The sequence below is a fragment of the Spinacia oleracea genome, chromosome 6 (assembly GCF_020520425.1).
Source record: "Spinacia oleracea cultivar Varoflay chromosome 6, BTI_SOV_V1, whole genome shotgun sequence".
Lineage (NCBI taxonomy): Eukaryota > Viridiplantae > Streptophyta > Magnoliopsida > Caryophyllales > Amaranthaceae > Spinacia > Spinacia oleracea.
The window spans coordinates 6393300-6419300 of record NC_079492.1 but is presented as its reverse complement, the minus strand read 5'-3'; the positions used below and the strand labels follow the sequence as shown (position 1 = coordinate 6419300).

At 37.3% G+C, this 26001-nt stretch overlaps 1 protein-coding gene across 1 annotated transcript; it reads left to right on the top strand.

The window, feature by feature from the left end:
- The first annotated feature begins 18398 nt into the window (after window positions 1–18398).
- LOC110790741 (cardiolipin synthase (CMP-forming), mitochondrial) lies at window positions 18399–23129 on the top strand. Its single transcript, XM_021995512.2, has 8 exons — window positions 18399–18975; window positions 20266–20332; window positions 20406–20480; window positions 20604–20655; window positions 21320–21405; window positions 21481–21555; window positions 22360–22454; window positions 22549–23129. Exons 1-8 carry the CDS (start codon window positions 18512–18514, stop codon window positions 22640–22642), a joined length of 1008 nt encoding a protein of 335 aa, XP_021851204.1. The 5' UTR covers window positions 18399–18511; the 3' UTR covers window positions 22643–23129.
- The last annotated feature ends 2872 nt before the right edge of the window (window positions 23130–26001 follow it).

The following is a 26001-nucleotide window of genomic DNA, read 5'->3' as shown; positions in this document are numbered from 1 at the left end:
AGCTGAGATCGTCACAGGCAAGAAATGAATACTCCGGAAACGATGATATTGCCGGAAACGGAAATATGGATCATATCGGAAATATAAATATTATCCAAGTCGTAGATGTTGCCGGAAACGGAAACATGGTACGTATCGGAAAATATTATCGGAAATGGAAATATTGCCGGAATCGGAAATATTGCCGGAAACAGAAATATTGTCAGAAACGGAAATATTATCGGAATCGGAAAATAATTCCGGAAACGGAAATATTAAATATTTGTTCGAAACGGAAATTAATTCCGGAATCGGAAATATTAAATATTGTTCGTATCGGAAATAAATTCCGGAATCGGGAATTTAATCGAAAGCGTATCGTACGAATTAGCATCGGACGAGGCTCGCTAGACGAAGGCCCGGCACGAAGCCAGGCCATCGCCCAGCAAGCCACACGCATCACCAACACACGCCTAAGCCTCGACCAGGCCCAGCGCAAGCCAGGCCCAGCCGAAGCCATGGGCGCGCGCGGACAGTAGCATGGGCCGAGCGTTGTGCGCTCAGCGTGGGCCGCAAGGCCTGCGCGGGTGTATGGTGCTCGTGCGATGCTCGTGTGCGAATCCTAAAGCTATCGGGATTCGATAAAAGATTAAATCCTAAACCTATTAGATAAAGTTTATTTAAATAGAGTCCTAGCAGGATTCTAATTAAATAAATTAGTATCCTAATAGGATTCCAATTCCTTTTCCATACCTCTATAAATAAGGGCCTAGGGTCATTATTTATACACAACTTTTCAAGTATTCAAAGCTAGGATTTTTAAGCAGAAAAATCAGCCATATCTCTTGCCCATTTAGCCGAAAATAAGTAGTACCTTAAGGGCGATTCTAGTTGGTCAATCTTAAGGCGGATCCGGACGTGCTGTGGACTATCTACGGAGGGACGACACTTGGAGTCCTAAAGACTTGTTCTTGTTCGGTTCGGGCGCAGCTAGGGAAGGCACGCAACAAAGAGTATGCATCTAAACTATGATAAATGATTATGTGTAAATAATATGTTTTCCTGACTTTATGGTTTTTCCGCATGATTTATGAATTGTCATATGTATCATAACCTAACAGTGGTATCAGAGCCTCTTATTATTTTCATAATCTAAATTGCATGAACATGGTTAAATATTACAAATTTGCAAGAATTAAAAGGGGTGATTAATTTTCGTAATTGTTAATTAATTGCAAATTGCGTTTATTTAATTATACGTACGCAGTTTTTCGGCAGTTTCTTCGTTACTCATCCAAATCGAGTGATTTTTGTGTCAATTCCGCATGTAAAAGGCATTCTAAAATTTTGACAAAAACAATTTTTTTCGGCCGAACCCATAATTCTCAAATTCGAAGCCTAACTATGACTTTTCGGAGGTTTTAGTTTTTCGAATGCAAAATTTCGTAAATTTAAGATGTTAAATTAAATATTTGCGATTCTTGTTGATAAATCTTGAATTTTTTATTGACCTACTGTATATGTTTAACAAGTTTGAATGCCTAGCCTTGTTAATTATGCAATCTAATTTGTAATTATGATTAATTTGTTGAAAATTAGAATAATTTAGAATTAATTTGATTTTCATAATTAATTATAATTTAATTAGATACCTATGATTAAAAACCACCATAAAATTGTAAATTTATGTTAAATTTTAAATTTTTATGACCTAGACTTGAATCCATGTTAATCGGAAATCAATTGAATAATAAATTTTCGATTTTTTCGCCCTAAAATTATGAAATTAATATTATTTATTAATTTGTCATTAATTTTGAATATAAATTTTAAATTTTTTATGCGATTCGCTCATATAACTTGCACGCACAAAGCAATGGACGCTACGTGTTACCCTTAAGGTGTGTTGTATAGTGCGGGCATGTGACGACGAGCAAGGGAGCTCGTCGCCCATGCGGTACGAATGCAATGAGAAAGGCCATGGTGCACGAGCACAAGGCAGCAGCCCTGCCTTGTGTCGTGTGTTGTGTGCAATGGGCGAATGGGCGAGGGCGAGAGCAAGGCACGAGCAGTCGCGTGTGGGCAGCAAGCGAGCTGCGCCACAGCGCGCACTGCCTCGCGCAAGCGTGCGGAGCCTCGCGCGCAGCGAGCGTAAGCTCGCGTGCCACGAGTGCTGCGCCAAGCATCGATCGCTCGCGCGCAGCGAGCGCTGTTGTGCGTACGACGAGCGCTGCGCCCAGCGATGGCGTGCGAGCGCTATTGTGCGTGCGACGAGCGCTGCGCCTTGCGATGGCGTGCGAGTGCTTGTTGTGCGTGCGACGAGCGCTGCGCCCAGCGATGGCGTGCGGGTGCGTGTTGCGACGTGCGACGAGCGCTGCGCCCAGCGATGGGCTGCGGCAGCATGTTCGTGCGTCGAGCGCTGGCGCGCGCAGCGAACACCATGCGTGATGCCTTGCGATGGTGAGCAGCAGCGATGCGAGGCAGCGCATGGGCTGCGCGCACATGGCCAGCGATGGATGTGTGCGTGTGGCCCATGGGCGTGCGTTGTGTGGGATTGTTGCGTTGCGATTAGATCGTTTTGAAATTTTAATTTGAAATTTTCAGTTTACGTAATTTTAATTAATTTTAAAATTAATAATTTAAATTATTTTCTTGGATTTTAATTTTGAATATTGTAATTATAATAAATTTTATTTATTCTAATTATTTTACTAAAATTAAAATCATGAATTAATTTAAATACGACTGAAATTAAATTAAACTTTGTGGATTCAATTATAAATTTATATGAGCTTTAAATTTTAATTAAATTTGTATGTTTCCGGTTAGACTAGAAATACATTTTTATGTTTAAAATTAGTAAAGCATATGAATTTATTGGTTTAAGTGGGAGCCCCTTTTAGTCATAAACTCTTGATTAGGTCTACAAAACCTTAAGGTTAAAACAACTTGATTAGAATTAATAAGGACTGAATAATTTGTAGATTATTGGTGCCCTTGATTAATTGATGCAAATGTTTATGTGATGCATAATGTGTTTTACTAACCAGCTATGTGGGCCATTCATGTTAATGAATGGATGAATGGTATATATTGTATATGTACTGTTTTGCAGGTTATGAAGTGACTAGTATGGCCCAAATAGGATAGAAAATATGGTCTGTGTACCATTAATTTGAATGTAATTGGTCTAAAGGACCAAAGTTGTTTTTCAATTCAAATATGGTCTGCGTACCATCAAATAGTTGTAATTAGTTTTAATTATAGCTTATTCTATTTGAAGAAAATGGTGCCTCCCAAGGAGATTTTCAAGACGGACTTTGAAGTGAAAGCTTCAAGATGAAGTCGGGCTATACTAGATCACATTTATCTTATGCATGTTTTAAGTTATTTATTGTTTTTAAATATGTCTTAAAATGCATGAGATCAAAAGCTTGATTATGTTGCATGATTAAGGATTTTAGTTCACTTAAAATCTAACCAACATAGTAAGAGCCTTAAGTTCCAAACTTAAAAGTTGAGTTAAAAGGTGCCATGCCAAAATATACACTTGCTTGGATATCCTTTACATCAATCTAGTAATAGTTTTCGCTCAGCGAGGTGTTACTTATTGGTCCTAAAGGGGCAAGGTACACAAATAATTGTGAGTACATGTTAGTTTTGGTGAAACTCAACGATATAAGTAAGGAGTCCTTTTATGTCGTGGCAAAATCGATAGGTTTAACTAATAAGTTCTTAGACGTACCTATCAACCAAGAATAGTTTCTAGACTATTAGCAAAAGTCTTTTGCTTACCTAAGATGTTTTAGGATTAAGTCGACAAACTGTGCTTAGTTCTTCAATGATTTTAGGATCTTGGAATCATTTTATTCACACCTGCCGGAACACATAACTTGAATAAAATGCTTAATGAACATTGAATTATGCATGTATGCTAGAATTTAAGTTTATTAAGAGAAACTGTGAATGGTTATTTATTTGTTTATTCTTTTCAATTGTAGTTTTAAATATGGCAAACAACAATCAAAACATCATCATGGGTTCTGAGCTTATGGTCAAGCTGAACCTGGAAAATTTTCTTGAATGGGAAGCTAAGCTAGTTGAAATAGTCAAACTCAATGGACTTGAGTATGTACTATCACATCCCATGCCAAGCTACTATGCCAGAGACATGACCCCTGAGAGATTTTACGCCTGGGATGCGGATCTCAAAAAGGTTATGAGTCTCATGCTGAACAATATCCCTGATGATTGGGCTAGAAGGTTTGTAGCCTATGAACCTTTTACGCTCATCAAGAATCTGAGGGATATCTGTCGTGGAAGCACGGAGGACAGGGACCTGAACGTCCATGAGTTGATTGAATCAATTTCTGGTCTAAAGGTTAGTTCTCCCAATAGGTGTTATAGGATGGAAGTCCAAGAAACACATGTTCAGCTCCTTCGCACTAAACAGAGGGTAGGCGACCCACTAAGGTTCCATGTGGATCTTATGCGTTCATACTTTGATCGCCTAAGTCTACTAGGAACACCAATAAGCGAAAGGATGGCAGTCTCTATCTTGCTCAATTCACTACACAGTGGGTTTGGTCGCTTCAAGCAACTATACCTAAGTGAACCAAGAGAAGAAACAGTTGCAGAATTTGTTCACCTTGTCAGAAAGGCTGAAATAATACTGGACTGTGAAGCCAAAGATTTACTCAAGGCTAAAAAGAGACCGTTCAAGAAAAGTGGAAAGTCTAAGGGCAATGCTAAATCAAAGCAGGACAAGTCCACATCAAGCTGTCTTTATTGTGATGGAATAGGCCATTACAAAAGAGAATGTCCAAAGCTAAAGGAAGATCAGAAGAACGGAACAGTCGTTCCATCTTCAGGTATTTTCGTTATAGACTGTATACTTGCTAATTCAACTTCTTGGGTATTAGATACAGGTTGTGGCTCACACTTATGTTCCAATCCACAGCGACTAAGAAGAAGTAGAAAGTTAAGCAAGGGTGAAGTCGACCTACGAGTGGGAAATGGAGCACGGATTGCTGCATTAGCTGTAGGAACTTATTATTTGTCGTTGCCCTCCGGGCTAGTTTTGGAACTGGAAGAGTGTTTCCATATTCCAAGTCTTACTAAAAACATCATTTCAGTTTCTTGCTTAGATGCTAAGGGATTTTCCTTTTTAATAAAAGACAATAGTTGTTCGTTTTATTTTAAAGAGATGTTTTATGGATCTGCTAGATTAGTCAATGGACTTTATTTATTAGATCACGACAAACAAGTATATAACATAAATACCAAAAAGGCCAAAAAGGATGATTCAGATCTCACCTATCTGTGGCATTGTCGATTAGGCCATATAAACTTGAAACGCTTAGAAAGACTTCAAAAGGAAGGAATTCTAGAACCATTTGACTTAGAGGATTATGGTAAATGCGAATCATGTTTACTTGGCAAAATGACAAAGCAACCTTTCTCTAAAGTTGGAGAAAGAGCAAATGAACTATTGGGTTTAATCCATACAGATGTATGTGGACCAATGAGTACAAATGCTAGAGGTGGTTTCAGCTACTTTATCACTTTCACTGATGACTTCAGTAGATATGGTTATGTCTACCTAATGAAGCATAAGTCTGAATCCTTTGACAAATTCAAGGAATTTCAGAGTGAAGTAGAGAATCAATTAGGCAAGAAGATTAAGGCACTGCGGTCTGATAGAGGCGGTGAATATCTGAGCTATGAATTTGATGACCATCTGAAAGAATGTGGAATTCTATCAGAATTGACTCCTCCTGGAACGCCACAATGGAACGGTGTGTCGGAACGGAGGAACAGAACCTTGCTAGACATGGTCAGGTCAATGATGGGTCAGGCCAAACTTCCATTAGAATTTTGGGGACATGCACTAAATACAGTTGCACTCACTATAAATAGAGCTCCGTCTAAAGCTGTCGAAAAGACTCCATACGAATTATGGTTTGGAAAGCCTCCAAATGTGTCTTTTCTTAAGATTTGGGGATGTGAAGTATACGTCAAACGATTAATTTCAGACAAACTTCATCCAAAATCTGACAAATGTATCCTTGTGGGCTATCCAAAGGAAACAAAGGGGTATTACTTCTACAATACATCTGAGAACAAGGTGTTTGTTGCTCGAGATGGTGTCTTTTTGGAGAAAGATCACATTTCCAAAATGACAAGTGGGAGAAAAGTAGACCTCGAAGAAATTCGAGTCGAACAACAAACTCTAGAGAATGCTCAAGATGACATTCAGGATGAAACTCAGAGATCTTTAGAAGAATCTGGTGAGAATCATGGTCAATCTAGAAATGTTACCCCGCGTAGATCGCAAAGATATAGATCTCAACCGGAAAGGTACTTAGGTTTTTTGACGAACGAGAGCTATGACGTTCTATTACTTGAAAGTGATGAACCTGCGACTTACAAACAAGCTATGACGAGCCCTAGCTCCAAGCAATGGCAAGAAGCCATGCAATCTGAATTAGACTCCATGTCTGAAAACCAAGTATGGGATTTGGTCGATTTGCCAGATGGCTACCAAGCCATTGGAAGCAAATGGGTTTTCAAACTGAAAAAGGACAAGGATGGGAAACTTGAAGTTTTCAAAGCTAGATTGGTTGCAAAAGGTTACAGGCAAGTCCACGGTGTGGATTACGATGAAACCTTTTCACCAGTTGCAATGCTAAAGTCTATTCGGATAATGTTAGCAATCGCTGCATATTACGATTACGAAATATGGCAGATGGATGTCAAAACTGCTTTCTTAAACGGCGTTTTAGCAGAAACTGTGTTTATGACACAGCCTGAAGGTTTTGAGGATCAAAAGAATGCTAAAAAGGTATGCAAGCTAAAGAAATCAATCTACGGATTGAAGCAGGCATTCAGGAGCTGGAATATACGTTTTGATGAAGCAGTCAGTGACTTTGGTTTCATCAAGAACGCAGACGAATCTTGTGTATACAAGAAGGTCAGTGAGAGCAAAATTGCTTTCCTAGTATTATATGTCGATGACATATTACTTATCGGAAATGACATTCCTATGTTGAACTCTGTCAAGATTTGGTTTGGGAAATGTTTTTCGATGAAAGATCTAGGAGAAGCACAGTACATATTGGGCATCAAGATTTACAGAGATAGATCTAAAAAGATGATTGGACTTAGTCAAAGCACTTATATCAATAAGGTGCTTGATAGGTTCAAGATGGCAGACTCCAAGCGAGGCTACCTACCCATGTCTCATGGAATAACTCTAAGCAAGACTCAGTGCCCAAAAACACTTGATGAGCGTAGACGAATGAATGGGATTCCATATGCATCATTGATTGGTTCAATAATGTATGCTATGATATGTACACGCCCGGATGTTGCGTACGCACTCAGTGCTACGAGCAGATACCAGTCAGACCCAGGAGAGGCACATTGGACTGCTGCCAAGAATATTCTGAAGTACCTGAAAAGGCACAAAGATGACTTCCTGGTCTATGGTGGAGATGATGAATTAATTGTTAAAGGCTATACGGACGCAAGTTTCCAAACCGACAAAGATGATTTCAGATCACAGTGTGGGTTTGTCTTCTGCCTCAACGGGGGTGCAGTAAGCTGGAAAAGTGCTAAGCAAAGCACCATTGCGGATTCTACAACTGAAGCGGAGTACATTGCTGCACATGAAGCAGCAAAGGAAGCTATATGGCTAAGGAAGTTCATAGGTGAACTTGGTGTAGTCCCCTCCATTAAAGGACCAATAGCCCTGTATTGTGATAATAACGGAGCTATTGCACAGGCAAAGGAGCCTAGACACCACCAGAGAGTCAAGCATGTACTTCGTAGATTTCACCTTCTACGAGAGTTCGTTGAAAGAAAAGAAGTCGAGATAAACAAGATTGGAACTGATGACAACATATCAGATCCATTGACTAAACCTCTGCCGCAGGCGAAGCACAACTCGCACACTGCAGCTATGGGAATCAAGCATATTGGAGAATGGCTTTGATATCCCTGTTTAATGTTTTAAAGTTTTAGAGTTTAAATCTTTGTAAAACATTATTGGTTAATCATTCACAATAAATGAAAAGAATTCATTTTTCCATTTAATTTGTGGTTTATTAAATGATGAGTCCCTTCAATTTGACAATATATTCAAGATAGACTGTCAGGACCAGTCTTGTGACTAAGAAATGTCTATCAAGTGAACTTGAATGTCAAAGGTTGAAAATGGTCCCTAGTCGGAGTTTTCTATAAAATTGGACGCATAGAAAACGTTAGACGATTAGAATGCAAGATGACTAGTAGTTCTGTTTCTTGAACTATGTGGACATGGCAATGTCATAATCATTTGCATAGATACTTACTTTGGGAAGACTAGTATCGGACAAGACCTATGAAACTTTACTGTAAGAGATGAAAATCTGTCATAAGTAAATTTCATTAAAATTATTAGACACTAAATCCTCAATACCTGAGTGATTTGAGATTACTTGTTTGAGAACTGGTTGCTTTGACGTTGACCAACCGTCGCACCGTAAAAGGAGGCTATAAAGGCAACGCTCAGGTAATCACCTATCAAACGAAGTCTAATCTCAAGATCGCAAGATTGGGATTGTCCTCCCATAAATCGGGATGAGATGCTTAAAAGTTGTATAAGGCCACTCGGAGAGCTAGAAACTGTGAAATGCATGGCCGTGCTCGGATGAATCATAGGCTATAATTATCTGTTTATTTGATCAGTTGAACTCTGAAACAGAGGAACACCTCTGGACATAATAAGGATGACAACTCTTACCTTATGTTCAAGAGCAAGCATCGAGCGACAAAGGAATTAGGAAATGCACACTTGTCCCTAAGGACAAGTGGGAGACTGAAGGAAATAATGCCCTTGGTCCAAGTATGCATTCAATGTTAAGTCTAATAAATGCGGTTCAGTATTAATTAACAAGTTAATAATTCAGTGAGATCAAGTGAGCTGAATGCCTAGCTAGAGGCCGCTTCAGTTCAAGTGGAATTAATGATATTAATCCACAGCTTACTCTTGACTGAACCCGTAGGGTCACACAAATAGTACGTAAACGGATCAAGTATTTAATGGCATTAAATACTCCATCTATGGATATTCGGAATCGACGGATCTTGGTTTCAGTGGGAGCTGAGATCGTCACAGGCAAGAAATGAATACTCCGGAAACGATGATATTGCCGGAAACGGAAATATGGATCATATCGGAAATATAAATATTATCCAAGTCGTAGATGTTGCCGGAAACGGAAACATGGTACGTATCGGAAAATATTATCGGAAATGGAAATATTGCCGGAATCGGAAATATTGCCGGAAACGGAAATATTGTCAGAAACGGAAATATTATCGGAATCGGAAAATAATTCCGGAAACGGAAATATTAAATATTTGTTCGAAACGGAAATTAATTCCGGAATCGGAAATATTAAATATTGTTCGTATCGGAAATAAATTCCGGAATCGGGAATTTAATCGAAAGCGTATCGTACGAATTAGCATCGGACGAGGCTCGCTAGACGAAGGCCCAGCACGAAGCCAGGCCATCGCCCAGCAAGCCACACGCATCACCAACACACGCCAAAGCCTCGACCAGGCCCAGCGCAAGCCAGGCCCAGCCGAAGCCATGGGCGCGCGCGGACAGTAGCATGGGCCGAGCGTTATGCGCTCAGCGTGGGCCGCAAGGCCTACGCGGGTGAACGGTGCTCGTGCGATGCTCGTGTGCGAATCCTAAAGCTATCGGGATTCGATAAAAGATTAAATCCTAAACCTATTAGATAAAGTTTATTTAAATAGAGTCCTAGCAGGATTCTAATTAAATAAATTAGTATCCTAATAGGATTCCAATTCCTTTTCCATACCTCTATAAATAAGGGCCTAGGGTCATTATTTATACACAACTTTTCAAGTATTCAAAGCTAGGATTTTTAAGCAGAAAAATCAGCCATATCTCTTGCCCATTTAGCCGAAAATAAGTAGTACCTTAAGGGCGATTCTAGTTGGTCAATCTTAAGGCGGATCCGGACGTGCTGTGGACTATCTACGGAGGGACGACACTTGGAGTCCTAAAGACTTGTTCTTGTTCGGTTCGGGCGCAGCTAGGGAAGGCACGCAACAAAGAGTATGCATCTAAACTATGCTAAATGATTATGTGTGAATAATATGTTTTCCTGGCTTTATGGTTTTTCCGCATGATTTATGAATTGTCATATGTATCATAACCTAACATGAAACAATGAGAGAGAACATCCGGTATAAAATGCATAACCAAATGTCTTAAATGATAAAATCAAAGGAGTTTCCCAGCTTGCTATTTTGTCGGAAGATTCACTTGGTTCATAGGCAACTAGAGAGTAAAGGCTTAAAACTAAGAGAAATCACTAAACACCCAATTACAGAACCAATAGGAAAATCAGCAGCCAAAGAAGCTCCAAAATCACTTAAAGAAGCTGAACAACTTTTCATAGGATTCAACTTTGTGTTAAACTCTACTTCATCACAAGCTTTCTGGGTTCCTATACTTTGTATACTGGTGATACTTACTTATTTAAGATGTTGTATGCTATTTCTTTATGCAGGGAAATCGAATGTGTGCTGCACTTTTTGGAAATCAAATCGATGTCTACAAGGAAGCTATTGAACACTTAGGGAGTTATGAGATAGCTAATGCTACGATTAAACCCAGCGATGAATATTGGAAAGCCAAAGATGCGAAATATGGTCTGCTTGGATACCAGATGAGCTTTGGCTCACAGGCGGTAATCCAACGAATTAATGCTGAGTCAGGGCCAATATTACCAGACTACCAATGCCTAGCCACCATCCCAAGAATGTATGATCCAACTGACAGATTTGGTAAAGAAACTACCCTTTTCCCTACCATGTTGTGATACTATACACATGCGCCAATACTTATTTCTATGCTCCTTTTATTCGCAGATGTTGTTGCTGTTGTTCTGTACCTCGAAGAAGAAGCACGGAAAGTCACTGAATTTGAACAACGCGAATACTTAGTTCGTGAAATTGTGGTGACAGACCATAGTTACAACTCATACCATATTTAAAAATCTAAACATCTTGCACTTTAATCATACATGGCAAACCTTCGCCAATTTTGCAGCAATGAGCAGCCAATAACAATTTCTGTTTGGAACGAGCTGACTGGAGAACATTGCAAGCCGCTCTCCTCATGGGCAGAACAGTTCACTATTTTTGGATTCACGGCTTTGAGAGGGAGTTCTCATAAAGTTATTGATTACCTTAATCCTCCATTAGTGGATGCATACACAGTTTCAATTATCTTACCAAAGACGTTCTGTAATGTACAGGATTCTCACTTGGTTCTACCATGTCAACTAGAATCATTACTGATCCAAAAGGAGAAAGAGCAGACGCACTGAGGGAATGGTAACACAGCACATGTTATTCCTTACCCTTTTAAAACACAGCATAAAATACATGGAAAATAACCTCCATATGTTTTGTAGGGTCAAAAATCGCACCGACTGGCTGAGTGACAGGCAAGCAAGAGTATTGGATGTCAGGAACCCTACGAAAGAGAAGGTGATCATCACACTGGACTCCCTGAAGCTGAAAAAGGTATAAACCTTCGCTTTTGTCCTATGTGCCTTGATTATCAGTGACTGAAACAATAATGACAGATGATTTCATATTCATAACAACTAAAACTAATATTTTTAGGCTAGCATATCAGTGTTGAACTATGTTTGCATTGCATAACTGCTAAGCTAAGTAAGAAAAAAATGTCAGCAAAAAGGACAAAGAACGGATAGTGGAAGTAATTTCAAAGATATTGCATAGCCTAAACTAAATTGCATTGCATAGCTGCTACAAATAGATAGGAAATATAAGGGCTGCTACAACATCATCACTGTGTTTACATTGAATTTCATAACCTAAATTAAATTGCATTGCATAACTGCTAAACTAAGTAACAACAAAATGGCATCCAACCAACTACAATAACTTTACATTCAGTGAGAAAGAAAGACGTTATAATGTTGCTTCATAATAATGCGATCACAGAATAAACACCTGGTAACCATCACTGACTTCAAGAAAGTGGCCTGGGGTAACTGAGCTTAAACCTGCTGGAAACCCACACTCATATGAGAAAAAGTGATACACAGATAGTGTATGTGTTATTATTCCAGTAATCTTGATGCACTTCAGAATATAAAGAAGTGTGCCTGACTTGTGAACCTGTCGGATTTTTTCCCTAGCCATACAACACCTTGCAAGAACAGCGCCATTGGCTAAGGGTTACAATACCCAACCCTCAAATGAGCACGATCAATGCATACCTAGGGTGCTCTGCTTGTGGACGGCGTGGAGACATTCCAGCAGGGACAACCTACACTTGCACCAGATGTAAGGCAGATACCGTGTCTACTCCCAAGTAAGCTACAAACTTTAAGAGTGCTTTGTTATAGACGAATACATGTAATGTTGTGTAACACTTTTGAACATAATCATTGCAGGATTACCTTTACTTTCGTGGCATCTGATGGGACTGGCACGATGGAATGCACCTCATTCACAGAAGATTCTGAAAAGTTGTTCAAGATGACGGCTGCAGACACGTTCAGGATGAAGCACAGCGTAAGCCTATCTCCCTTAGACTAACAAGTCAAACATGGAACAAACTTGCAAAACCCATTAGAATGTACACATGTACAAATTTAGAAAGAAAAAGACACAACGCTACACATTTTTATCACATTAGGTTGACCATTGAAGGAAATCAAATTTAAATTTATGAGGTTTGAACTGCAAATTACATAAGAAATGAAAGACAAATTTATACCTGAATGCTAATTTAAATACTTGATTCAAATGTTTCAAAGTTGTGATTCTATCAAGTTCAAAGTGTTTCTGTAAGGTGTTGTCCTTTTTCCCTTGAACTTCCTACAATACTTGCAGATGAAATTAGGAACTTAGTCACTTATATGTATAATATTGCAGTTTGTATTGTCTTTATTAATTCTTCAGTATCAATTTTTCCTTCTACCATACATAGGCTGAAACACATTTCCTGAGTTTAACAAAGACCTATCTTTCCAGGATGATGCAGTGACCTTTGAACAACTCCAGGAAATGCTCAAGTCCAAACACTTTTTGCTGAAAATCGGTCCAACATTGGGACTTTCAAAGAACAGTGTGCTTGAATGGTGCTTGAAATCGATTAATTTGGAACCAGAAGAGGCACAAGCAGAAAATGTTGAGCATCACTTTGTTGATCAGTTGCCTGAACAGGGACCGAGTGCCAGCCAGGTGCTTGCACAAGCAACGGTCGCTAGGCAGCAGCTTGAACAACCAACCCTTCGTAGGAAGCACCCTGAGCAGGCAGTAGTGACTGGAAAGCAGCCAGAGCAAGGAGCCATTCCTAAAAAGAAACTGAAGCAGAAATTCATAGCTGAGCTCCAAGATGCACAGGGGAGTATTGCAAGGCAATCAGATGAAGAAGAGGATGAAGAGGATGCCTCATCTGGTAAGTAATTCAAGTGCATCATTAGTCGTCCCTTTTTCTTAGGATGAAGAAGCTAGATCCTCTGGTCAGTAATTCAAGTTTATCTATCATCCACCCTTTTGCTTAGCTAAGCTTAATCACTTGTAAAATAATTAGTATTGTGGTTGATCTACCTTGGAAACTTGTAAGATATAGGTAGTCTCTGCTTAGCCTAGAATCAAACACTTTAGCAATTTGCGCTTAATATGTTTATGAGCCCTACGCTTCATGCCAACAGAAATAGCTTCTGTTGCAATAGTATAGAAGATGGGGATGAAGCCTCACTACCTAGAGGTTTTTAAAGGGGACAAGCACGTAATGCGATGTTCGCAACAAATACCCCTTAAATATTTTGTAATATACACATAACTACTCTTGTACATATTATAACTCGGGCACTAAGCCGAGTACTTTATGTTCTAATTTGCACGAGTACTTTGTATCTATCTTCCATTGATCAAAATATGATGGTCACCGGTTCGTACGGTTAGATTACTTCGTGGTTGTTTGTGTCATCTCTTGCCATTTGTAATTGTTGTTTGGCTTAATGGTTGGCTCGGTGTTTTACGCTACAGATTTTGCTTACATGCTAATTATATATACCGAACCAATTCTAATATCTTGGGGGACGCACACGGTCCAACAACTAGTTATGTCAAAGTTGTAAAATTTCTCACTCCCTCAAATTTTTTTCACAAATTCTCATTCAAAGCCAGTGCATAATAAATTGTACGACTAATTAAAATTTAGCTTAAAATGTTTAAAAGTTATCACGATAATGTATAAGCTATTTATTTGTTAGTGATAAATTTTGTCACTTTAATAAAAATTATCCATTTAAGATCACTAATACTCCATAATGTATAAAGGTAACCATGAAACCCTTTAAATGTGTATCTTTTTTCATAATACAAAAAGTTAATCTAACTACACAAAGTTACAAAAAATTAGGTAAAAATTACTCCGACATACAATAAATTTATTGTACACCGGATGCGTGCAAAACTTTTGAACTTTTTTTTACTTTATGTTTTTCAATTTACCCAGATATGTACTTAATTATGTGATAAACACAACCTTAAAACATTTAACTTTTTAATTATTCATGATCATATATAATTTTTTTGTTTTAACAATGAATCTTTGAACAAACGTTCACACAATTCTAAAAGGTGAGCAATTGGATGATGTTCATCAACTTGCTCGACCAATCTACAATTGGCACGTGCACATGAATGAGACAAAAATTAACAAGTGTTTTTTTCAAGCTAGCTTGTACATTCTAAAAATCACAACTCAAAAAATAAAATAAAAAATAAAGAAATTTATTATTTCAAACTCGATCTACAAATAGACATCCATTATGATATATGTTCGGAAAATATTTATTTATGTGGAGTAGGAAAAAGGCAAGAAAAATATGAATGAAATTTAAAATTTAAGCTCATGATTGATGAATAATACTCCATCATTTTGCCTAATTGTTTACTTCATAATTTAATTCCTTTCGCTTTTATACCCTCCATTTATCTTTCTTTATCCCACTTGTTATTTTTGTTCGTCCTGAAAAGATTGTTCCATTACCATAAATGCTCATGAGAACTATAACTTTATTCTCACGTAACATTGATTTGGTCCTAATCGATTTTATCTCTTCTAAATTTCATGCAACCAACTCTTAATACATCACTTTTGATGCGTGGGAAAACAACAAGGGGAAAAATAAGTACTTTTTTCCACTCATTTGCAAGACTATTTAATCGTATTGCAACTAGGTTACTTACGAATTTTTGATACCTTTTCTCAAAAGATTTTTTCTTAATATAGGAAAGTTTTGTTTTTAATTTTACAAAAAAGCTTAAGAAATACTTCCTCTATTCTTTTTTAAATGACACAATTATTTAGACACATTTGCCAATGAACGACTTCAAACATTAATATCTTCCATCATGGATAAGAAAATATTATAAAAAGTTGATATTAAAAAAATTACTGGGACGAATTTAATAAGATCCCGCACGACTATGTTTTTTCTCAAGTGTACGTAAATAATAAAAGGAAGTCAAATGAGTTTGTGTGAATAGTGTCAAAAACTCAATTTGTAAATAGGAACGGAGTAAGTGATAAATTATAATTGATTTGTTTAGAGTCTCACCAATGGCAATTAGAATCTCAAAGTAAGTCCCAAAAAGGTCTAGAATTGTGCTTTCCACCCTTGAAAATGCTTCATGTACTATGATACTCCTTCCATCATTTTTTATTCTTTACGTATTTTGTGTTGGGTATCCCTTTTCAATCTTTATGTTTTGAATATTTCCTTTTACTTCGTACATTTTAACATAAATGCATAATTCAATAATCTGTCAAAATTTGTGCCAATTAATTATTTTAATAAGTTAAATATATTTTGGAATAAATTCATCACACTTCTCCTATTTAGTGGAAAAGTATATAGAGCATTTGTATTGATTGTTAAATTAATCTGGATATTCTCTTTTAATAAAGAATAAAATTAGTTTAACTTTATCCAAAAAAATAATAAAAAAGTGAATATATTATCGAAAAAACGTAATTTTCATTGTTTAATTTAAAAAAAATGATGAATCTTTATCGATGTCATTACTGTGTATTTAGTTGTTAAATCGTGTGCATAATATCAAACTTAAAATTTAAAAAATAATGGATGGTGTAGTTAAATGCGTTGCATGGTTTAATTTTTTTTTGATTTTGGTATGTAGGGTAATGCTCAATTGCTCATTAGTTTAAGACTAATACTTCAGTTTGATTTTTTATGCATTTCATAATTCTACATTTGGATTATTTTTTAAAATCTCTTTATGGGAGTGAGTATGTGGTATTAATTTTCCTAATTTATTCGATACATTAGTTTTTTTATTTATACTTTTCATGTAATGATATTTAATTATTATATTAAAAGACATACGGAGTAATAACATTTAATTAAATGCAACTTTTTATATAAATTGTAATTTGATTAAAGTTTATTATAAGTATTTACTTAAGTTAGTACATTTTGTTGTGTATAAGATATAATTGAAGATGGGGTGTGTAAAATGTCAGATTTTGGAAGAAAAAAAGGGGTTAGAGTAAGATGTATGTCAAGTTATTGGAAATTAGGTGAATGAAGGAGAAATATGAAAGAGAAGTTGTTTTATGTTTGACCAAAAGTCAAGAATGCATATGGCCTAATACAAAGTAGATATGATTGTGTACATGAATTAGTAATATCGTAAGTTAAGATCATCAAACTTAGGAAATATAATTTAAATAAGTCAAATTTCAATAAGTTCGGATACATTAGGTATAATTTCAATAAAAGGAAAATTCTTGTGAAAAGGATGTAACCTTGGCATACAAGTGCATAATTAAAATGTATTTGTAGATGTAGTATATAGAGTACATCAAACAAGACTTTGGAAACATATATATATTTTTCAAAATATAGAATTTATGTTGATTCAAATTATTTTTTACGAAGTATTTGTTAATTTTGATTTCTATTATAGATGTCATATGACTACTTTATGAATGAACTACTTTTTTTTTTTTTTTTTTAAAATAAAGAATTAAAGAAGAAAGAAAAATGACCTAAAAGTGAAGTACTCTTGCATTGGTAAAGAGGAATAAACAAACAAATGTTCCTTACCAACACTTGAAAAATTATAAACTATAACCAAATCTAAGGAACATTCAACCACAAACAAGTACTTAACTCAAAAGAAAAAAAATATAATTTTTTATATATAAAACACCAAGTTGACTACCGCATGCGTAACACGCGGTGGTTCAACTAGTTTATGGAAAAAACAAATTCATCATTGCCTTTAATTAGGCTTGTTCAACAAGGTTGGTTGGCTACTAAAAGCCCGTGACCCATCCCATTTAAAACAGGTTAGATCCATTACTTAAACGAGACAAATTGATAATGGGTCAAGGCGGGTCGGGGCACGCTCTTAATTAGAGCTGGTAAATGTGTCGGGTCGGGTCCTGTTCGTGTTCGTGTCGAATATAAATGGGTTGGAAAAGTCTCAACACTAACCCGACCCATTTAATAAACGTGTCATATCGTGTTGACCCGTTTAACTGATCGTGTCATAATCTCTTGACACTAACCCATTTTTTTCGTGTCCGATTCGTGTCGTGTTGTCGTGTTTGTTCGATAAAGTTGACTTTATTATAAGGTTTGTAACCGAATACATTAAATTATTGGTTGATTTTTCTTAATTGGTTTAAGTCATGTCAGTTTGGCGTAACCCGACCCATTTAATTAAACGTGTCGTGTCTTGTTGACCCGTTTAATTAAACGGGTCGTAAACCTTGACACTAACCCACTTTCTTCGTGTCCAGTTCGTGTCGTGTTATCGTGTCGTGTCAGATTTTGCCAGCTCTACTCGTAATGGGTTAGTTGGTGTTTGTCTTCTTAACTATCTAAGACATTTTCTTGCGGTGATATAATTGCTACAATATTGAGTTTACATGCACACATGTTACCTTTTAAAATACTCCCAAGCTATCAAATGTTTCACCCCCCAAGCTATTAATATTTAAATTTAATCAATAGAATATGTCAATGTCCTTATTTGTCATTTACATGCTCAAATCACTAACCGCTAACAGTTATTTACCAAACACTTTAATAAAAACTGTTAATTCAATCAGCTAGTCAAAACTGCTAATCCAATCATTACGGAGTAGTAAATATCCGCTACAAGTCTACAACTAACCGCTAATCGCTAATTGCCAAATAGGGCCATTGACTCGAGCAGGATCCGGACCCGGACCCGGCCCATTGAACAAGTCCACCCTTAATATTCCAAGCGTGTCAATAGAATAAAAATGGACACCTAGGCAGCCACGTGTTGTATCACCTCTCATCCTCTTCATCTTCTTCCAGTCTGAAAAAAAAACCCTGGTAAAACCCCCAATTTCAGAAATTCCATGCTCAATTGATCTCCAAGCTCAACAACAATGGCGATCTTCAGATCCCTTCAGAAGATCATCAAAAACCCTAATCTCAAAATCATCTCCAACATCAAAACCCACCCACCATTTTTCCGAAACCCATTTCTCTTTCCTCCACAAACTCACTCTCGCTCCTCTGACATCTTCCTCTCCTCCTCATTCCCTCTCTTCCGTGGCCCACTCTTCCATGGCCCACTCTTCCTATCTTCTCCTCCATGGATGCTCTCTCAATCTGCCACCCCTCTTCTTGTTCGAAGCGACGTCGTCTTGCCTCGTAGCTTGAAGCTCCTCCAGAATGCTAAATTAGGGTTTCCGATCAAGTTAGGGTTTGTTAAGCCGTTGTCGGATGTGAGGATTGACAAAATTGATGCTAAGGTCGATAATAAGGGCAATGAATTGGTTAATAGTATCGTCAATTTGCCTAATTTCGTCTCGTTTTCTCGAATGCTTTCGGGTCCTTTGCTCGGTTGGTAAGCATTTTTTTCTCTATGATTTCTGATTTTTTTTTTTACTTTGATTGCTCTAAATTTAGCTAGTAAATCTTCAATTTTGCTTCTGTTTGTGAAAGATATCAAGAACATAACTTTGGTACTTGAAGAAAGTGTAATGTGAAGTGGGAAGATAGTATGTGATTAGTAATTTAGTATAGCAAACTATAGTAAGTTACCATGATAACGAAGATACGTGACAACATTTTATTTAGACATTGTAAAATAGTATATGTGACTATTAGTTTCGAACAAGGGAATGTAGTACTTTTAGAGTTAATCAGAGGTTGTGTATTGTTCTTCTTAATAGCTTCAACACATTATATCAAGTTTATCTTGTAGATTATGGTTTTGAACAAGGGAGTGCAATAAACATCTTGTAGATTATGGTTATGATTTCTGTTTTTTTTACTTTGATTGCTCTAAATTTAGCTAGTAAATCTTCAATTTTGCTTCTGTTTGTGAAAGTCTGAAAGATATCAAGAACATAACTTTGGTACTTGTAGAAAGTGTAATGTGAATTGGGAAGATAATATGTGATTAGTAATTTAGTATAGCAACCACTATAGTAAGTTACTGTGATTACTAATCCATGCGACAAACTTTTGATTCGACATTGTAAAATAGTATATGCGACTATTAGTTTCGAACAGGGGAATGTAGTACTTTCAGAGTTAATCCGAGGTTGTGTGATGTTCTTATGTTCTTGTTAATAGCTTCAACACATTATATCAAGTTTAAGATCACTTGTAGCTTATGGTTTTGAACAAGGGAGTGTGATAAACATCTTTGTCCAAGTGCAAAATTTCACTTGTTTCTTCATGTGACTGAGGGGGGACTAGCTACGATGAGTGCAGTCCCGGTTTCCCCTTACTCTATTGTAAGAGACTAGTAATAGGTTCTATGGAGACTATTGAAAAGGCGAGGGTACAATGTAGTAGGTTTTCTGAAAAACATAGTAACAGGTTTTGCGATTGTGGTTGTTTCTGTAAATGGGTGGAACCGTAAAAGCAGTCAGGAAATTTTGAACTTACATGCTTTAGGAACTTTGACGTGATTGTCCTCGTATTACACCTTCTCTCCTTTCTCTTGTAACAGTGTCTCACGGTGTCTAATTCATGGCATTTACTATAACTGTATGCTTCCAATTTTTGTCACCTGTACACCAGTGGCTGTAGCTAATTACAGGCCTTTCTTTGGTGGTCCGCGGATTGGGGAAGTGGTGCTAGGGTATAAAAAGAAGTTTGTAATGTGTAATCTGATTTTGTGCAGGATGATTGTAAATGAATGGTATCTTCCAGCATTTGCGGGATTAGCCATTTCTGGTGCTACAGATTGGGTGAGAATGTCTTTCAATATTGTGCCATGAAATTGTTTTTGTGATCAAGACCTAAGTCTTTTTGTTAATATAGCTGGATGGATTCCTCGCCAGAAAGATGGGCATTAATTCTGTAGTCGGTTCCTATTTAGATCCTCTTGCAGATAAGGTAAAGGGTTAGGTTACGCTGTTTCAAGCTTAATTTCTTTGATAATTTCAGACACGCTGTACATATCAGATTTTCTGTTACTCTTTTTCTAAAGGTTTGCCATTACGCACTGTGGTGGTGCAGGTTCTAGTTGGATGTGTTGCTGTAGCAATGGTAGAGAAAGGTCTTCTACACCGTAAGTGGTCTATCTGTTTACATATTGGTTAGGACTTTGGAAAAACGTCTGAATTTAAAAATTCGTTTGTAGGCTTCGTTCTTTGTAAAGACATTTATTTACTGACTTTGCCGAGTACTCCGTATTTCAGTACACGGTTCTTTGACTTTGGGTTTCAGTAACAACTTGCTGAATAGTAAGCTGTGTTAACTGTTAAGAACAAAATCAGCTTCCTTCATTCTCCACAGGCTAGAAAATCTACTTGCTTGCTTGGTTTAGTTTGAGTTGCAAATGTTATCCCATCTTCACCATTTGGTATCCCTTTTTTTCCTGTGGATTTTTCTTCTGTCTTTTGGAACAGAACACGGGTTACCAAATACAAATACAAATACAAAATGGAGTCAATATCTTTCGCTAAATTATTCTTTTTGGTTATCTGGATCCTAAAGTCTGCTTTTTGTTTCGATGGTTCAAGTCTCATCGATGTGATGATTTTATTTGATGAACCATTTGGATTGATTCAAGTCTTAGATATGTGTTTTGAGTTGGTTTTGGGCCATTCATGGACAATTTGGTTGGTTCAAGTATATACGTAAACGTTCTTGCTGATATTATCCTTGGTTGTAAAATTACACACACATACACATTTGGAGAATTAGTTCTGAAGCTTGGTTTGTATGTGAAGCTGGACTTGTGAGCCTGGTGGTGCTACGGGATGTGATGCTTGTTGGTGGTGCTATATACAAAAGAGGCAGCAGTTTAAGTTGGCAGGTCAGTCTCTTCACTTGGGCTGGTAGTCACAGTAGATTTCTTGATTGCTGCTTTATAACCAGGAGTTTTTTACAGTGGAAGAGCTGGTATGACTTCTTCAACCTTGACGGAACTCGTCCGGAAAAGGTCGAGCCTTTGTTTATCAGCAAGGTGAGACACGTGATTTTTGTGGAGTTCAATTTCAAATTTTCCTGGGTTTAAGGTGCATGTCCTCATCAAACATTGAAATATGTTGTTCAACACAAATCTGCACATGAAGTGGTGATGGTTGCCAAATGTTGAAATTTATTTCTGTTGATGATTTCATATTTTGAGTAATGTTCATCAAAATGAGGAAATCAAATTAGTTCATTGAAATTTGGCTTAATAATACAACAACAACAAAATGATTTGGGGTCGGCTAACATGAATGTGACCAATCAAACCAGATAGGAACGGGAAGTTAAAAGAATAAACAAGGAAAAGGGGGAAAGTGAAAGTAATGAAAGTAAAACAAGAGGTAAATATATATATTACTGAAAAAATATTACAAGGGATAGTAAAAATAATTAAAGTTTAAAACGAGAAAATTAAAAATAAATACAATTAGGTACATTTGAAAATAGCATATAAATATGGCTTAATAATAATGGGGAAAATTGATTTTTACCACCTAAAAATTTCGAAAAAATACTTTTTACCACCTACAAAAAATTAAAACCTGTTTTTTCTACCAAATGAATAGAAAAATAGATAAACCATAATGTGTGACCCACTAAATCAAGTTTTTAGGTGGTAAAATACAAGTTTTAGTTTTTTAGCTGGTAAAAACAAAGTTTCGATTTTTGTAGGTGGTAAAAAGAAAAAGTATCCATAATAATATGATGTTGAATTCCACTGGTTGGCTTTCCATAATACTGGTGGACTGTTGCGTGCTAAGTTGATGTTGAGTTGATGACAAATTACTCTTGACAGGTAAATACAGTTTTCCAACTCATCTTAGTCGCTGGTGCCTTGCTGCAGCCTGAACTCGGAAATCCCGAGACTCAGGCATACGTCACATATCTGAGGTATATTGGTAAATAAAAGAGTTGTGTCATTTGTACCATTTCGTTGACACGAGCTTCAAACTAAGCAGAGCTGAATTTTCGTGATTTGATGCAGTTGGCTGGTGGCTTCTACAACGGTGGGTTCTACTGCAGCATATGGAGTGCAGCACTTGAGGAACAGAACCATTTCTACTGTACGGAGTCGTTGAGGTGGAAAGTTTCAAGCTACTCCACTGATTAGTTTATGAATGGCTGCGTTTGATGGAAACACTGTGCAAAACCGACCCGAAACCAACCCGAAAAAGCTGAGAAGGTCAGCCCGTTAACGTATCAGACTGTGTTCTCTGCATTCGCGCTTGAAATTTGACTCGGAGGTTGCACTCTTTTTCAAGTTTCACATAAGATGTAAAGAGAGGACTGGATCATTTTTGAGTTCCTGAAAGGTGTGAAGATGAGATGTAACAAGAAAGGGCTGATTACAGAAGAAGTGTTTTGACTTTTGAGTCCTTCCATCCTTTGCTTTCGCCTTTTTGTAAATTATGATGTTAGTTTTAGGATATGTGCGGCATTAAAGGCATGTAAAATGGGTGATTATCATGAATAATATTTCATTAGTTCATCTTTAGTAATCAAGATTTCATTAACATCACAAAACTTTTGTATCATTGATAAGATTATTTCATTGCTCTTGTATCATTTTTTTCAGTAGTTTTGATTAATGACTACAGATGTCAGATGTGTTCCTCAAAATTTGCTTAGCCATTCGTTACACATAGGGATGGCAATGGGTCGGATCTGGACCGGGTCCGACAGGATCCAGACCCAGACCCGCTTTTTAAGAGGTGGATCCAGATCCGACCCAGATCCGTTGGGTCCAAAAAAATCAGATCCAGACCCAGATCCACTGGGTCTAATGGGTTTAGGGTCGGATCTGGGTCCTAAATGGGTCTAAGCGTATTTGTTTTCCAAAAAAAATTGTCCCTCATTTTTCTTATAATATGTAATTTTTTGCGCCCATTTTTTGTATGTAAACGTAACGTTGCTTTAATAAAACCACTAAATATGGAATATTCGTTAATTTTGTTTAGGAAAAAAAATCATATTAGCCTTGTGATACAATAAGTATTTAAAGTTTCTAATATTATTATTTATATGTCACATCAAACAATTTTTAAATAGTTTAGTATCATAAGAACTGAATAAAGTTTAGCACGCAAAGATTGAATTATATTTAAATTTTAATAATTTTTTTAAAATTATATATATGGGTCTGTGTGTCGGATCTGGACCGGATCTGGATCTTTAATTCTTGGACCCGGACCCAGACCCGCCCCATTGAACAAAGACCCAGATCCGCCCCAGATCCACAGGGTCTAATTTTTTTGGACCCAGACCCTTAAAAATGGACCGGGTCCAACCGGATCTGGGTCGGGTCTTGGACCCATTGCCATCCCTAGTTACACAGCTATATTGCACATTAACAATATTGCACTACATTGAAACCGAACCTTGGTATATTCGGTTATTCACTAGTCTCAAAGAAGTTCCTCCTACACATTAATATGAACTATGAAGAGAAAGAATGAGCTTTGAATCGTTTAAATCTATTGAGAAACGAAAGAGATACGTTGATTTTAAATGGAGAAAACTGTAAAGTGGCAATAATTCTTAGGAAAATTTGTCATTATTAATCCAACATTTGCCCGGTTTTCTTTAATTAAGCCTACCTTTGCAATATTTCTAAATAATCCAACCTTTATGACCCAACTACTATTATTAAGCCTCGGTAACCGGTTACCTGCTACAAAGTCAACATAAAAAACGTTGACAACCTATAATTGGTTTCCCTCCAAAAATATTGGACACGTCATCACTCGCCACCTAAATTATTTTTTTACGAAACCCTTAACTCTTCTCTGTTGTTTCTCTGTACCGTTTTGCAATTCTCTCTCCTCCATTACTGCTTCTTCAACCAGAGAGGAACGAAATTGCAGAGAGGAAGCAAATAAAACGCATAGGAGAGAGAAGAACATTAAAACAACAATTAAAAGAAAACGAGGGGAAAAAAAATTTATATTGCCACGTAAGGGTGGTAATCGGTTACATCAGGTCATTTACTTGTTAGGCTTAATAATAGTAGTTAGGTCATAAAGGTTGGATTATTTAGAAATATTGCAAAGGTAGGCTTCGGGCAAAGGTTGGGTTAATAATGACAAATTTTCTTAATTCTTAACAATAACATACTTTAAGGTGATAAAAAAACAATAAAAATACTCCATTCTTGTATTTTCAAGGTAGTATTTACCAAAAATCCATTAGCCAATAACCCAAGTCCCCAAGGAAGAATGAGACTAAAGATGTGATAGAACAAGTCTCAGGCGCTCTGCGTTCAGCTGGTTTAAGGCTTGAAGCACTAATTTCCACCGCGATAATATAACCACCTCAACTAAAGATGGCCTAGCTGAAGGAAATAATGCCCTTGGTCCAAGTATGCATTCTATGATAAGTCTAATAAATGCGGTTCAGTATTAATTAACAAGTTAATAATTCAGTGAGATCAAGTGAGCTGAATGCCTAGCTAGAGGCCGCTTCAGTTCAAGTGGAATTAATGATATTAATCCACAGCTTACTCTTGACTGAACCCGTAGGGTCACACAAATAGTACGTAAACGGATCAAGTATTTAATGGCATTAAATACTCTATCTATGGATATTCGGAATCGACGGATCTTGGTTTCAGTGGGAGCTGAGATCGTCACAGGCAAGAAATGAATACTCCGGAAACGATGATATTACCGGAAACGGAAATATGGATCGTATCGGAAATATAAATATTATCCAAGTCGTAGATGTTGCCGGAAACGGAAACATGGTACGTATCGGAAAATATTATCGGAAATGGAAATATTACCAGAATCGGAAATATTGCCGGAAACGGAAATATTGTCAGAATCGGAAATATTACCGGAATCGGAAAATAATTCCGGAAACGGAAATATTAAATATTTGTTCGAAACGGAAATTAATTCCGGAATCGGAAATGTTAAATATTGTTCGTATCGGAAATGAATTCCGGAATCGAAAATTTAATTGGAAGCGTATCGTACGAATAAGCATCGGACGAGGCCTGCCGGACGAGGGCCCAGCACGAAGCCAGGCCATCGCCCAGCAAGCCAAGCGCGCCACACAAACAGCCACGCCAGGCCCAGCGCAAGGCCAGGCCCAGCAGGCCGTGGCAGCGCGCACAGCGCGCGCAGCGCGCGCGGGTGCTTGCGTGGGCTTGTGGCTCGCGCAGGCCTCGCTGCGTGGGCTGCTGCTCGCACGCACGCATGGGCGGCCCATCGAGGCTGCCGTGTGTGTGTGCGTAAGTGTTTGTGTTCGTGCACGTTTCCTAAAACGTGCAGAGTTCGGTTAATGATTAAATTCCTAATTCTATTTGATAAAATAATTAAATTAGAGTTCTTGTAGGATTCTAGGTTTAATTAATTTGTATCTGAATAGGATTCCAATTCCCTTTCCATAACCCTATAAATATGTGGCCTGGGTTCACAATTTAGAATGAGTTTCA

Excerpts from the sequence above, each read along its gene's own strand:
- LOC110790741 (XM_021995512.2), top strand. The coding sequence starts at position 18,512 with ATGGCGATCTTCAGATCCCTTCAGAAGATCATCAAAAACCCTAATCTC. Across the intron at positions 21,406-21,480 it reads GCAGCAGTTTAAGTTGGCAG|TGGAAGAGCTGGTATGACTT; the intron begins GTCAGTCTCTTC and ends AGTTTTTTACAG. Across the intron at positions 22,455-22,548 it reads GCATACGTCACATATCTGAG|TTGGCTGGTGGCTTCTACAA; the intron begins GTATATTGGTAA and ends GATTTGATGCAG.